This window comes from Taudactylus pleione, unplaced genomic scaffold (assembly GCF_031769625.1).
Source record: "Taudactylus pleione unplaced genomic scaffold, aTauple2 ptg000086l, whole genome shotgun sequence".
Classification (NCBI taxonomy): Eukaryota; Metazoa; Chordata; class Amphibia; order Anura; family Myobatrachidae; genus Taudactylus; species Taudactylus pleione.
In genome coordinates, this window is record NW_028284488.1 from 32,361,470 (window position 1) to 32,376,001 (window position 14,532).

The following is a 14,532-nucleotide window of genomic DNA, read 5'->3' on the forward strand; positions in this document are numbered from 1 at the left end:
AGAATTTCGACGCCGAGATTCCGTCTGGCGGCTTCACGAGCGTCGGTATAATAACTACATCCCTTGCCGTGGATTATCGGAAATAGCAAGTCAACAGCTGAATTGCTAATGGTTGCCTTCCCTACTCTACTCTACAACTATTCAACGAAGTATCTTTACTATACCATCTGGAATCATTGAGAAGGAAAAGCAAGAACTTTACAAAAGTTATAATCTCACAATCATTTGTCGTATTGTAGCCATATCAGACTTTGTCCACAAATAAAACCAAATGCATTGTTATGAACCTTTATTAGGTGGTTCACATTTCAGTATAAATCACACTAAAAAGATTTAAAAAAGCTATTTACACTACAGTGCTGACACCTTGAAAATGAAAAATTGATATAAATAAGCTCTATGGAAAAGCCTGGAATTGTCAAAAAGAATTCTGGCTCATTTTACAAAAAATATATATGTCAATGTCAGCTCTATCCTAGAACCTACAACTCAAAACTTTAGAGAGACTTTATGTTAAACCTGCAGTGTTTACAGTGCATCTGGCCCTAAGTGCTTTGATATTTCACAGTTATGGACAGGCACTGAGGAATGTTACATCGCTACATAACTATATTCAGTAACAGACTACAGAGCAAGTAGAAGCTTGCCCCATGATTACCAATCTTTACATTATTATTATTACGTCATGTAGAATAAAAAATAAAACTATATATACATATTTTAGCACAGGTGTTCCTCTTCTGTTTGCACAATTGGGTTTGTTGGTGTAGGTTGCCGTATGTCCTCTATACTTTCTCTGGAGTCTATGTTAATAATTCTCAACAGAGACTCACTCCCAGTCTTGCCTTGTGAGTCCTTAACATGATCAGTCTTTACTTTATAGGTCTGACAGTCTGTTGGTGCAATGGAAATAGTTGGAAGATTAATATTGTCAAACACATCACTAATTTGGTGGGGTGACACTGGTTCACGTTTTACTTGCTGTGTTTTTTGTTGAGGGTCCTTTAACTGCCAAATGTCAGAAAACTGCACGTGAGACATATGCGTGCTTGCTGTATTGAAAGTATGGTCTTCTTTCCCAATGTCTGGTTTGATCTCTCCTAAAACAGTTTCTTCCAAATTAGGTTTCGTCATTGCCACTTGTGGGTGATACATCTTGAGTCGGATATGCCAGGCCAGACTACAGACAGCTGAAACTGTCTTGAACTGATGCACAACATTTCTTGGAATAAAGTAGATGTCATCGTCATATAGCTGAATCCTAGCGTAGCGAATGCCTTCTCTTCGCAGCTGGTTGAGTTTTGCATCGTCAACCCACTGCACACACTGAAACAACACCAATATTAATGTATCAATGTATGAAAATACCATCTTCTCATGTCGTATAGTAAAAACAAAATAACATAGCAAAATAGAATACAAGTTTTAAACGCCTGTCATTTGGGGGCGGCCCCACTGACATCACGAGTGATGTCAGTGGAGAGATTCCGGCTCTGTTAGAGCCGAAATCTCTCTGGGGCTTGCAGCCACGAGACCCTACCACAAGGGTCTCGTCGCAAGCCCGATGGTCTTGACCATCGCGACCATCATCATGGCCGCTTGCTGTAGCTGTGGGTGGTCACCCACAGCTATGCGAGCGGCCAGAAGGCCGTTCTAAAAAAAAAACAAAAAAAAACAAAAAAAAAACCCGGCCCTGATTCAGAGCGAGCGCTCTGTCAGAGCGACCGGGTCTGAGTCAGACCCTAAATCCCGACACGGGACTTAAGATAGGCATCGAAATATAGACGCCTATCTTAATCCCAACGCCGGAATGCAGAAGGATGCTGCCTGAACAAGGTAAGTCCAGGGCATTTTAGCAGCTAGCCGCAGTGTGGGAGGGTTAGATTTAGGCACCCCTGGGGGGATTAAGGGTTAGGCACCTGAACAGCCACCGGTATTTCAATCCCATTCCACACCAATTATACTTAGCTAACATGGCATATAAATTTACAATCTAACAACTGGTATAATATAATACTGCAGAAAAATAAAGCAGCCTGATACAAGAGCAAGATTAATATATGGATTGCTGATTCCTTTGGTATATGAAGTATCCATATACACAGATATTCTTTAAAAACTGCTGACAGACTGGAAGAACAGTAAGGTACACCCACCCTTCTAAGAAAAACAACAAAAAAAATCCAAAAGTCTCTGGCACACAATGTAGCCGATGCTTGGAAAGAACACAAACTTGTAATAATACCAACACTGGATAATTAAAGTTAATATTCTAAATAATAATTTGTTTATCTCCATTAAAAAGGCATAACGAAGAAGGGTGCAGAAATACTGGTCCTACTGCAGTCCTGTTCTCAGTTACAGAAGTACAAAAAAAAAAAAAAAACACTTACCAAAGATGCATACTTAACAACAGATACAATAGACAATGGAAACAAACCATGCACTCTCTTTTTCACACATCACTGCACTCAAACTATTATGCACTAATTGCACAAATACAAAAATGGACTTCAATAAACATAACTCTCTGATTTATAGTAACACAAAATTATTTCAGCATATCACCAACTAATAGACAATGGCTGCTTCAAAAAGGAATATAAAATAATGTAATGCAATTACAGGTTGAGTCTCCCATATCCAAAATGCTTGGGACCAGGGGTATTTTGGATAACGGAATATTCCGTATTTTGGAATATTTGCATATCATAGTGAAATATCTTGGGAATGGGACCCAAATATACACACAAAATTAATTTATGTGTTATATACATCTTATACACACAGTCTGCAGGTAATTTTATACAATATTTTCAATAATTTTGTGGCTCAAACAAAGTTTGTGTACAGAAATGATTTTTAATTTATCTTTCATTTACACCTTATACACACAGCCTGAAGGTCATTCCTGCGGTGCCGGGCTGGAGGTCACTGACGCCGCGCGCGCCGCTGCACCCGGCGCCAGTGACCTCCATTCCTGGGGGTAATGGACGGACAGCCGGGCATACAATGATTCATATGCATGCCCGGCTGTCTGTCCATTACCCCCAGGAATTTCAGTTTTACCCCAAATGGGGTAATTTACCCGTTTCCCGACCACTGGTAATAAATAAATAAACCCACAAAAAAACAGCCATTTCTAAAATGAACACCCTAGTACAAGAAAGAAAACCTCCATAATCCTGATAACAAGACAATTTACCTGGGATAGTGGAGGCTCATGTAAGTCTAGCTGTAGTCTTTGTACCACCTCCAAGAAATCTTCAGCATGAAAACATATTACATCTTTGGTTATCCGAGGCTGTTCATTCCTATATTGTAAATGGAAATAAAAGATTAAGGTAAGAACAAGTTTTCTGTGCAAGGCAGATGTAATACCATTGATTAAGCACTGTTCAATAAACTGCAAGTTAACATAGTACGCATGAAAATATACAGTTACTATATTTCAATATTTAAGAGAACATATAGCATGTAATCTGACTAAATGCAAGTTTGATCATACAAAGTGAGGGTGTCTGCTCAGGATTTATCAGCCCTTTGCAAGTTTATAAAATGAAACCTATAGTTTTGAAGGCTGAAACAGAAAAAAATATTTTTGAGAAAAGGGGATTTTTGTTTCTTACCTGTAAAATCCTTTTCTCTGAGTACATGGGGGTACACTGGTAACCATGGGGGAGATGTATGAAGGGACAATATGGGGGATGAGTGGTATTAGCGCATGTTAGTGGCGCACGTCCCTTATGCTCATCTCAAGTCACAGACAGTGATTCTGCTGAGAGCAGTTTATCTGGATGGGTCAGGAGTGAAATTGGGCATATACCACCATGTCAAAGGTGGATACTAGTTTCCCCAGCACCTGCATGCAAGAGGTGATGGTCACTTGGGGAAGACTAAGAAAAGCAAATAGTGTTCTGAAGCAAGATCCTGGTTCCGGCAAAGTGACACATGCTGAACTCGGGAGTCCAGCAATGCCCCCAGATGGAGCATCTCTTGTGACAGGGAAATGGGCATAACCTTTGTGAATACATAAGAGGCCGTAGAAAGACAAAAAAGCAAAGCTTGAAATTGCAAGTGATCCGCCTGCACCGCAAACCTGAGGAACCGCTGATGATCCTCCAGAATGGGAATATGCAAATAGGCATCCTGGATATCAAGGGAGGCCATGAAATCCCCCTGTTTAAGTGCTTGGATTATTGAGCGAAGGGATGCCATCTGGAACTTCAGAACCCTGAGAAACCGGTTGAATGATTTCAGGTTGAGGATGGAGCAGAATGAGCTATCTGGTTTCTGAATCAGAAAAAACATCTGTTCAAAACCCGAGGCCCCCCTGGGGGTGGGGAACTGGGACAATGACGTGGGAGGCCAAAAGAGACTGGATGGACTTCCTTCAGGCCACAGTTTTTCAGTGGATGACAGGAACACGTGTGATAAAAAAAAGTGTCTGTTCCCTGAACATTAAAGCGTAACTGCAGGATATGATCCCTTTCACCCAAGCATCGGAAGTTGTCGATGGCCATGTCTCTGGAAAGAGCAGAAGACTGCCTCCCACACTGGGGGGTCCCAGGTGGGGGCCTGCACAGTCATGCAGCGGGCTTATCGGCTGCCTTTGCACGGTCTACCTCTGGATTTGGAATCCTTAGAAGAGGAGCCCTGAGATCTGGAATAGGATTGTCACTTGGCCTTGACTTGCGGGCAAAAGGAACGAAAGAAGAACCCTTTGGACTTAGGAACTGTCGAAGATAGGAAGGCAGTCCTGGACGCCGCCACAGTAGCGACAATCTCATCTAGCTTAGGTATGAATAAGATATTTCCGTTGAAAGGAAGAGCCTTTCACTGGGTCTGCCCTCCAATTGGTCAAAGGGCTCGTCGGGCAGCCACCGGCAACACAGACACCTTGGAGGAAAGGAGGCCAAAATCGATGGCAGCTTCGCCATGATGGGCACCAGCTTCCCGAATTAAATGAATTGTGGAAAGCAATTACAATCAGTGGGTGCCAGAGCAGAGACGCTCCATAATGGAGTCAGCTCAATTCCCTAAAGGCCTTAAGCCTGCATTTGCATTGGCGAAAATGGATTTTAAAATCCATCCGGCATCTATTCACCTAAAGTGTGAGAAATTGGGGGCGTCACAAGGACATGACACCTTTCGGAAGCATGCGCAGACACTCTATGCCTGCACCCTAGGGGGGACACTAAAGCCCTGTACTCAAGGAGGCTCAGTCAGAGTGGATTGTGAAGTCCCCATGGCAGAAAGAGTACCCTCTGGAGGCTGACCTTCGCTTTCAGTAGGAGGGGAAAGCCAGAAAGCTCCAAGCTGGTTAGCCAATTGTTGCATGGCCTGGGACAAGGTAGCTGCCCACACTGGTTCATGGACAGGATCTGTGGCCAATAGATTAGCGCTCATCCTCTGCAAACCATCTATCATAAACACTATCACAGTTCTGTGCCTGCACAGAAAATTTCTTTACAGCTCCGGCAAGATAGATTGCGCAGTACAGTAGCGCCCCCCTCCCTAGGGGCTTTCGATGCGTTGCCCTTGGAAGACATGAGAATGCGATCCAAGGAATACCTCCACACACGTCTACAATCAGTTACCAGTGTGCTATAACATTAAGAGCATAGAGCACGAAATGGGTGAAGTACCACAAACTAATAATACAATACAGTCCTGAAAGGTTAACAGTATCAAGAAACACTAACACCTGAACAGAAATAAAGGAATAAGTGTTCAGCCTGACACTAAATACAAGGAAAAGCAGGGTATAAACACTATTTGCAAGACAAACAAATGCAGGATAACGTAACACAATATTACAATACTACCAAAGTACAATAAATGTAGAACAGACCTACATCTGTATCAGTACAGGCACACAAACATTCAATGCAAAAAAAAGTATGATGGGGCCTCCAATTCTGTGGCAAGATGTCTTCACAGTCATTGGCCCATTATTAAATCTGACCCTGCTCTGTGCAAAGTGGCACAAGAACTACCGATGATGGCATTTAGGAGGGGCAAAAACCTGAAACAACTGCTGACGCATCCTCCCCAATCTAGGATACTGAAGGATAACACCTGGCTCCTTACCCAGAATGCTAGATGCATAAAATATATTGGCTGCATGACTTGTAGGCAGATAACCGGGCTCAAGCTTCCCTCACCCACACAGTGGTCGCCCCCATTCCTATTCGCTATAAGTTGCATTGTCTATTAGACTTTGTGATATATCTATTCATATGCCCCTATGGACTTGCGTATGTGGGCATGATGGCCAACCACAGGTGTACCATAACACAAGTATTATCCACTGGGAATTCTGACAAACCGGTAGCTCAGCATTTTTTGCTTAGATGACATCAAGTTTCCTCCTTACGCTGCGGCATCATTGATTGGATCCCGCCTCTCACACGGGGTGGTGTTCGAATATTACTTTTGAAGAAACTTGAGGCAAGATGGATCTTCCGTTTTGGGCACAGTAACACCACATGGATTGAACAAATGCAATCCATTGAATGTTTTCCTACGTTGACTTTTGTTTTTGTGAATATATATTATTTTTTTATTCTTTAGTTATTTTTTTTATTATTTTGTGACCAATACACCTTAGTTTTAATTTCATTATGTCATTTTTTGTGTTCTTTTTCTTTTTTGCCATGTCAGATATTGTTGCCATTTAGGCTTTACTTTAGAATGCTTTAATTGTTCTATTTGTTTCTGATGTTTATTCTATGTTTTTCCATATATACCAGGTCCTTATAACTACTCTAACTACAGTGTGCCTTCATCTTATGATTTGAGTGCAAGTGGGCACATTATCCACGATTACATGGTGACGTCGCTATTCTGCGTTCCAGCTGGAACGCAGTAGCGATATGGCATCTGTGGTTGTCATGACCAGTGTCTCGGCTGTGCTGCAGATTATGTATTAGCCGGATGTTGTCATTCCCGAAATGGATGACACGCACCACGTGGTGACATGCGCCAACCGGATGTGCACTGCATTGACCTGACCTAGCCGGATGTTGTCACTCCCGGCCGGATGGATGGCACGCACCACGTGGTTAGGTGTTTGTGCACCAACCGGATATGCACTGCACTGGCCGGACATGTGTGAGGTGTAAGCCATTCTTATCTGATTGCGGCGGCTCCTGTTGATTGTCAATAGGTGAGTGATTAGGCTTTTGTGTTCTATCCATTATGACGTATGTGCTGTAGTTTGGTGATTTTTGGCGCCCTTTTTTGGGGTATTTATAGGGGCCTGGTAGGCATGATCTGTGTTATGCTGGCTTCTGGGTGGGCTGTTTGCCCTGATGCAATTGCTGTGTGGTTGTGCCTCCTGAGGATGGTCCTATATTGACCGAAACATTGAGATACCTCCTCAAGCCTGATGCCTGTGGTATGATGTACATGGAATAAATCTAATTTTGTCACCTTTTCAAAATTCTGGTGAGTGCTCTGTACGTCTGGACTCCAAGTCCTGGAAGCACCCCAGTGGATGACATATTTTATAGATGCGAGTGCGAACTAACAAGTGTATGTGTTTGTGTGAGAGATTATATTATATATTATACACACACACACACACACACACACACACTGTTCAAAAGTTTTGGGTCACTTAGAAATTTTCTTATTTTTGAAAGAAAAGCACTATTTTTTTTTCAATGAAGATAACATTAAATTAATCAGAAATACACTCTATACATTGTTAATGTGGTAAATGACTATACTAACTGCAAACATTTGGTTTTTAAATGAACATCTACATAGGTGTATTGAGGCCCATTTCCAGCAACCATCACTCCAGTGTTCTAATGGTACATTGTGTTTGCTAAGCGCGTTAGAAGAAATAAACTGCATACATACACAACGATTTTGTTACCAACGATTTTCTGTCAGATTATCTGTCAGATTTTTTTAAAGTGTAATGAACGACTTTAAACGATTTTTGCATATTCCCTTAATGAAAATCGTTTAGTTGGTCAGTCTGACAACTACAAACGTGAACGATAATCGTTCATCGTTTTAACTTAGAAAGTGAACGTTTTTTTTCAACGACTGAACGATATAGTTAACGCTAATCGTTCAAAAAATCGTGTGTGTATGCACCCTAAGGGATGATTAGAAATCACTTGAAAACCCTTGTGCAATTATGTTAGCACAGCTGAAAATGGGTTTTCTTGTTAGAGAAGCTATAAAACTGGCCTTCCTATGAGCTAATTGAGTTACTGGAGCATCACATTTGTGGGTCTGTACTCTCCAAATCGCCAGAAAGAGAGAACTTTCATGTGAAACTCGACAGTCTATTCTTGTTCTTAGAAATGAAGGCTATTCCATGCGAGAAATCGCTAAGAAACAGAACATTTCCTACAACGGTGTGTACTACTCCCTTCAGAGAACAGCACAAACAGGCTCTAACCAGAGTAGAAAGAGAAGTGGGAGGCCCAGATGCACAACTGTGCAAGAAGACAAGTACATTAGAGTCTCTAGTTTGAGAAATAGATGCCTCACAAGTCCTGAACTGGCAGCTTCATTAAATGGTACCCGCAAAACGCCAGTGTCAACGTCTACAGTGAAAAGGCGACTCTGGGATGCTGGCCTTCTAGGCAGATTGGCAAAGAAAAAGCCATATCTGAGACTGGCCAATAAAAGGAAAAGATTAATACAGGTTGAGTCTCCCATATCCAAAATGCTTGGGCCCAGGGGTATTTTGGATATCGGAATATTCCATATTTTGGAATATTTGTATATCATATTGAAATGTGTTAGGAATAGGGCCCAAATCTAAACACAGAATGCATTTATGATTCATATACACCTTCTACACACAGCCTGAAAGTAATTTTATACAATATTTTCAATAATTTTGTTGTTCAAACAAAGGTTTGTGTACATACATGAAATTAATTTGTTTCATATACACAAAGCCTATAGGTCATTTTATACTTTATTTTAAATAATTTTTTGCCTTAAACAAAGTTTGTGTACATTGAACCATCAAAAAGCAAAGGTTTCACTGTCATGCTGAAAAAATATGAGATATGGTAAGAACTTACCTTTGTTATCTGTAGTTCTACGAAGTCCATAGGGTTCCACAGGATACCTTGGGGTATAGGTGATGACGCCAGGCATCGGGAACCATAGAGTTAAGTTTTCAGCCTCCCAGGATGCACTAGGGTCCCCTCCTATACCCCGCCCCCGAGCCAAGGCATCTCAGTTACGTACCAAGCCATAGGCCGGAGGAGGAGAAGGAAGAGAGAGAAAAAAGATCTGGACACACACAAGATTCACATTCTCACCAGAGGGAGACGGAAAAACCGGTGACCAGAGTAAAGCCCATCTGCAGCACAGGTGCGACAGGGTGGGAGTCTTGTGGAACCCTATGGACTTCGTAGAAATAAAGATAACAAAAGGTAAGTTCTTACCATATCTCATATTTTCTACTTCAGGGTCCATAGGGTATCCACAGGATACCTTAGGGATGTCCCAAAGCAGTATCCTTCAAGGGTGGGGACACTCCTGTGCTGAAAGGAGAATCCGCCGCCCGAAGGAAGCATCCTGAGAGGCAAAGGTGTCAAACGCATAATACCTCACAAAGGTATGGACAGAGGACCACGTGGCAGCCTTGCAGATCTGGACTGCAGAGGCACCACGTCGAGCTGCCCACGAAAGACCCACAGACCTAGTGGAATGAGCCCTCACAGAGGAAGGAACCGGAAGGCCTTCATGAAGTTATGCTTCTGAAATGGCCATACGAATCCAGCCTGCCAAAGTCTGCTTTGAAGCAGGCCAACCCTTTTTACGGAAGCCATAGAAGACAAACAAGGCGTCCGACTTCCTAAACGAAGAAGTGCGGTCAACATAAATCCTTAAGGCCCGCACAACATCCAAAGTGGCCTCACCCACGGAAAGGTCAGATGAGTTAAAAGCCAGCACAACGATTTCCTCGTTGATGTGGAAACTCGAAACAACTTTGGGAAGGAAACCAGGACGAGTGCGCAGCACCGCCCTGTTCCTATGAAAAATCAGAAAAGGGGGTCTACAAGAGAGAGCTCCTAAGTCAGAAACACGTCTGGCCGAAGCAATGGCCAGAAGGAAAATTGTTTTAGCTGTCAGCCATTTAAGGTCCACTGAGCCCCGTGGTTCAAACGGCAGTCCCTGGAGAGCCCTCAGGACCACAGCTAAATCCCAAGGCGCCACCGGTGGAACAAAAGGTGCCTGAATTCGGAGAACACCTTGCATAAAGATGCACACATCAGGGATTGCAGCAATCCTATGATGGAACCAGACGGACAGGGCTGTACCTTCAGAGAAGCAAGGCAAAGCCGATGGTCTAGTCCCGCCTGTAGAAAAGCCAACACTCTAGACAGACGGAACTCCCAAGGTGCCTCTCTGCCGACACCACTGGAAGAACGTATGCCACACACGATGGTATATTCTTGCAGAAGGCGGCTTCCGAGCTCTTAGCATAGTCCGTTCTACAGAGCTGGAAAACCCCCTGGACCTTAACATGGCCGTCTCAACAGCCACGCCGTCAAAGACAACAGAGTCAGGTCCGGGTGAAGACAAGGACCCTGTGACAGAAGGTCCGGTCGTAGCGGCAACCACGGACAGACCCTGAAGGTCTGAGAACCAGTGCCGCCTGGGCCACGCGGGAGCTATCAACAGGAGCGTCCCTCCTTCCTGTTTGAATATCCGGATTACCCGTGGAAGAAGGGAAAACGGAGGAAAGAGATAAGCAAACCGGAACGTCCTCTGGACGGACAAAGCATCCACCATAGACGCCTTTTCGTCTCTTGTGCGAGACCCGTACACCGGCAACTTGTTGTTGTGCCGTGACGCCATGAGGTCGATCTCTGGAAGACCCCACCTGTCCACCAGAAGTTGAAAGACGTCCTGGTGCAAAGACCATTCCCCTGGATGAACGTCCTGGCGACTGAGAAAGTCCGCCTCCCAGTTGAGAACTCCCGGGATGAATACTGCCGATATGGCCGGGAGATTGCGCTCCGCCCAGACCAGGATGCGGGACACCTCTACGAGTGCCGCCAGACTTCGGGTTCCTCCTTGCCGATTTATGTAGGCCATGGTGGTGGCGTTGTCCGACTGGACCTGCACGGGGTGACCTTGGAGAACCCACTGTGCCTGCTGGAGAGCACTGAAAACGGCGCAGAGTTCCAAGATGTTTATCGAAAGCTCCTTTTCCGCGAGACTCCATCTGCCCTGGAACAAGTGTGGACCCATGACCGCTCCCCAGCCCCGAAGGCTGGTGTCCGTTGTCAACAGGACCCAATTCGCCACCCAGAATGGACAACCCTTGTTGAGATGGGTCTTCTGCAACCACCAGGCTAGGAACAGGCGAACCTCCGGAGTGAGCACCATTGTCTGGGACATTAGACTCTGAGGCAGTCCATTCCATTTGGACAGGATCAATTGCTGCAGAGGTCTGGAGTGAAACTGGGCATATTCCACCATGTCGAATACTGACACCATGGAGCCCAGTAACCTCATCGCCGAATGCAGAGACACCCGGTGACTCTGCAGACAACTGCGCACCCTCAACTGTAAGGCAGAGATCTTTTCCCCAGTCACAAAGATCCTTTCCTGTCCGGAGTCCAATAAGGCTCCGAGGTGCAGAATCCTCTGAGACGGGATCAGGGTGGACTTCTGCCAGTTTATTAACCAGCCGTGCCGGTGCAGTACCGCAATCGTCAGGTCCAAGTGGCGTAGAAGGAGCTCCAGAGATCCTGCTACAAACAGAAGGTCGTCCAGGTACGGCAACATGCGGACTCCCTGCAGCCGCCATGACCGCCATAACCTTGGTGAACACGCGTGGTGCTGTCGCCAGCCCAAAAGGTAACGCACGGAACTGGAAGTGATCGTTGCGGATTGCAAACCTGAGGAACTGTTGATGGCGTAAAAGAATAGGGACATGCAGGTATGCGTCCTGTATGTCCAATGATACCATATAATCCCCAGGTTCCAGCGCCAGAATGATGGACCGTAGGGTCTCCATCCGAAACCTCGGCACCCGCAAGGACTTGTTGAGTGCTTTGAGGTTGAGAATCGGACGGTAAGACCCATTGGGTTTCTGCACCAAAAACAGATTGGAATAGAAACCCTGGCCCCTCTGGGAGAATGGAACAGGCACTATAACTCCAGCCTGGAGCATAGTGTGCAAAACCTTCCGTAGTTCCATGGCCTTGTTCCGGTCTGATGGAAGACCCGAGGTGAAGAATCGGGATGGGGGCCTGTGCCGGAAGGAGAGGGCATACCCGTGAGAAACCACCGCGCGAACCAAAGTGTCTGTCGTGGTAACCTACCAACACTGGGCGAACTGCAGCAGGCGGCCTCCCACTTTGGGATCCCCCAAATGGAGGCCCAGACCGTCAGGCCGCAGGCTTGTCATCTGGCTTAGGGGCCGGACGTCTGGTACTCCAGGCCTGTTTCCGGGGCTTGGCCGATTTTTTGGGGTCAGCCTGTCGGGGAAAAGACTGTGCCTTAGGCCTACCCTGGGCCCTGTAAGGCCGACGTACCTGAACTGGAAGGAAACGCAGCAGACGGGAGACATGCCAATTTGGCTGCCGCCAGCGTGGCTACAATTTTGTCCAGATCAGGACCAAATAGGACTTCTCCATTAAAAGGCAAAGCTTCCAGGCCCTTCTTGGAATCAGCATCCGCCTTCCAAGATCGCAACCATAAGGTGCGACGAGCAGCTACAGCTGCCGAAGAAATCCGAGAAGTCAGGGTACTGATATCCAAAGCCGCTTCATTGATATAAGTGGCCGAATCTCGGAGATTGCCTATCGACTCGGTCTGTTCAGCCGAACAGACGGAATCCAAAGACGCCTCCAAACTATCAGCCCAGCGCTCCATAGCTCTGGCTACCCAACAAATGGCCATAGCCGGCCTGGCTGCCCCCCCCCCCCCCGCAAGGGAATAAACGGACTTTAGGCAGACCTCCACTTTACGGTCCGTAGCATCCTTCAAGGAGGACATGGAGGGCATGGGCAGTGTGGCACTTCGGACTAGGCGTGTTACATGAGAATCCACCTGTGGAGGGGATTCCCACTTGGAAAAATAAATGTCCGCAAACGGATAAGCCACCACCAAGCGTCTCTGAGGCTGATACCGTTTGCCAGGGTGTTTCCACGCCTCCTCTAAATGGTCTACTAACTGACCCGAAAGGGGAAACACTGTGGCGTCACCCTTAATATCCTTAAAAAATGCATATTTTGACTTGGACACCAGAGGATCTTCATCCTCAATCACGAATGCCGTGCGTATAAATCGTATATAGTGAGTGGTGTTGTAACAGGCGCCAAGCACCTTCCCAGGCAGCAGACAACTATACGTGATGAGTACCACCCTTCAGTACTAAGTGTACACGAATAATAACAAGTTACGTATAGTTAAGTGCGCACAGTGCTCCCAAATCAAATTAGGAATGGTAATCACAATACTTCCCCGACTCCAATCAAGATGTCGCATATAATCTTCAAAATGATGTGGTGGTACTTCCATACATATGAAAAACACAAGATCGGCCAAACAGTGTAATACAATCACCAATAAAATTTATTAAACTTCTTAAAAATAAAACAAATATATATTCTTCAATACCCTATATGCAGGATAAAAAAATCCTACGTGCTGTGTGTAGGATAAATATTCCTACATATGAGTACACAATCCTATATAGCGAAGGTAGGGGAATTACCAGAAGTCCCTTCAATAAGGGCCCGTAGTTTTTATAGATGGAGGTTTCCGGATCACCTCTGTCTCTGGGTCCTTATTTGAGGGGTATTCCTGCAGTTCCTCTCTCCTGGATGTTCTGTCACTGTAAGCCAACGCGTTTCGGGAGTCTGCTGCTCCCTTCCTCAAGGCATAGTGACATGTGTAAAACTGATCATTTTTATAACCTTAGCATGATTCACTTCCAGGTCAAAAGGTCATGGCATTGAAAGTCGTAATACCCTCAATTCCACAGCAACTCTCTCTAATCTAATTGTCCCTGTGAGATCACACAATAATTCTGATGGATAGTGTAATTATACACAGGGTCACATATAAACAATCTAAAATGCAATTCTTATCATTTTATCGCCGAACCGGAAGTGCGTCACTTACTTCCGGCGCTATACACGTCCGTCCACAATGCGCTCCCACCACCTGCGTCATACACAGATACACAGTTCCTACACGTTATTCCCCCACGTGGTGGTTCCCTGTCCTATTAGCGTCCCCGCTTCCAGTGTGTGGAACGCATCTGGGACCCACTGTACTTCCGGTTTGGCGGCCATCTTTAAGAAGCTTTTTGCATTGTCTCTGATAGTGCGGCGGCCATATTTGGTGGGATACTTCTTCTAAATATTCACAAAGATCCGGGTAGCCATCTTTTATTGGGTTATAAAACGATATGTTTTCTACATAATACTATCTTCATACTGGGGGAGTCATAGATGATTCTTTGTCTCAGCATGATGATGAAGAGAAGGATATAATAGATTAAAACCTCATAATATCCCC

The 14,532-nt window shown here is 45.0% G+C and overlaps 1 protein-coding gene across 1 annotated transcript in view; it reads right to left on the reverse strand.

Annotated features, from left to right (window-relative positions):
• Positions 1-272: 272 nt before the first annotated feature.
• Positions 273-14,532, reverse strand: part of RSBN1L (round spermatid basic protein 1 like) — a 138,625-nt gene continuing 124,365 nt past the window's right edge. Inside the window, exons 7-8 of the mRNA XM_088468820.1 lie at positions 3,206-3,314; positions 273-1,326 (exon numbers count right to left, since the gene is read on the reverse strand). Coding sequence (XP_088324946.1) covers positions 721-1,326; positions 3,206-3,314 — 715 coding nt within the window. The 3' untranslated portion in view covers positions 273-720. The remainder of the gene's footprint in view (positions 1,327-3,205; positions 3,315-14,532) is intronic.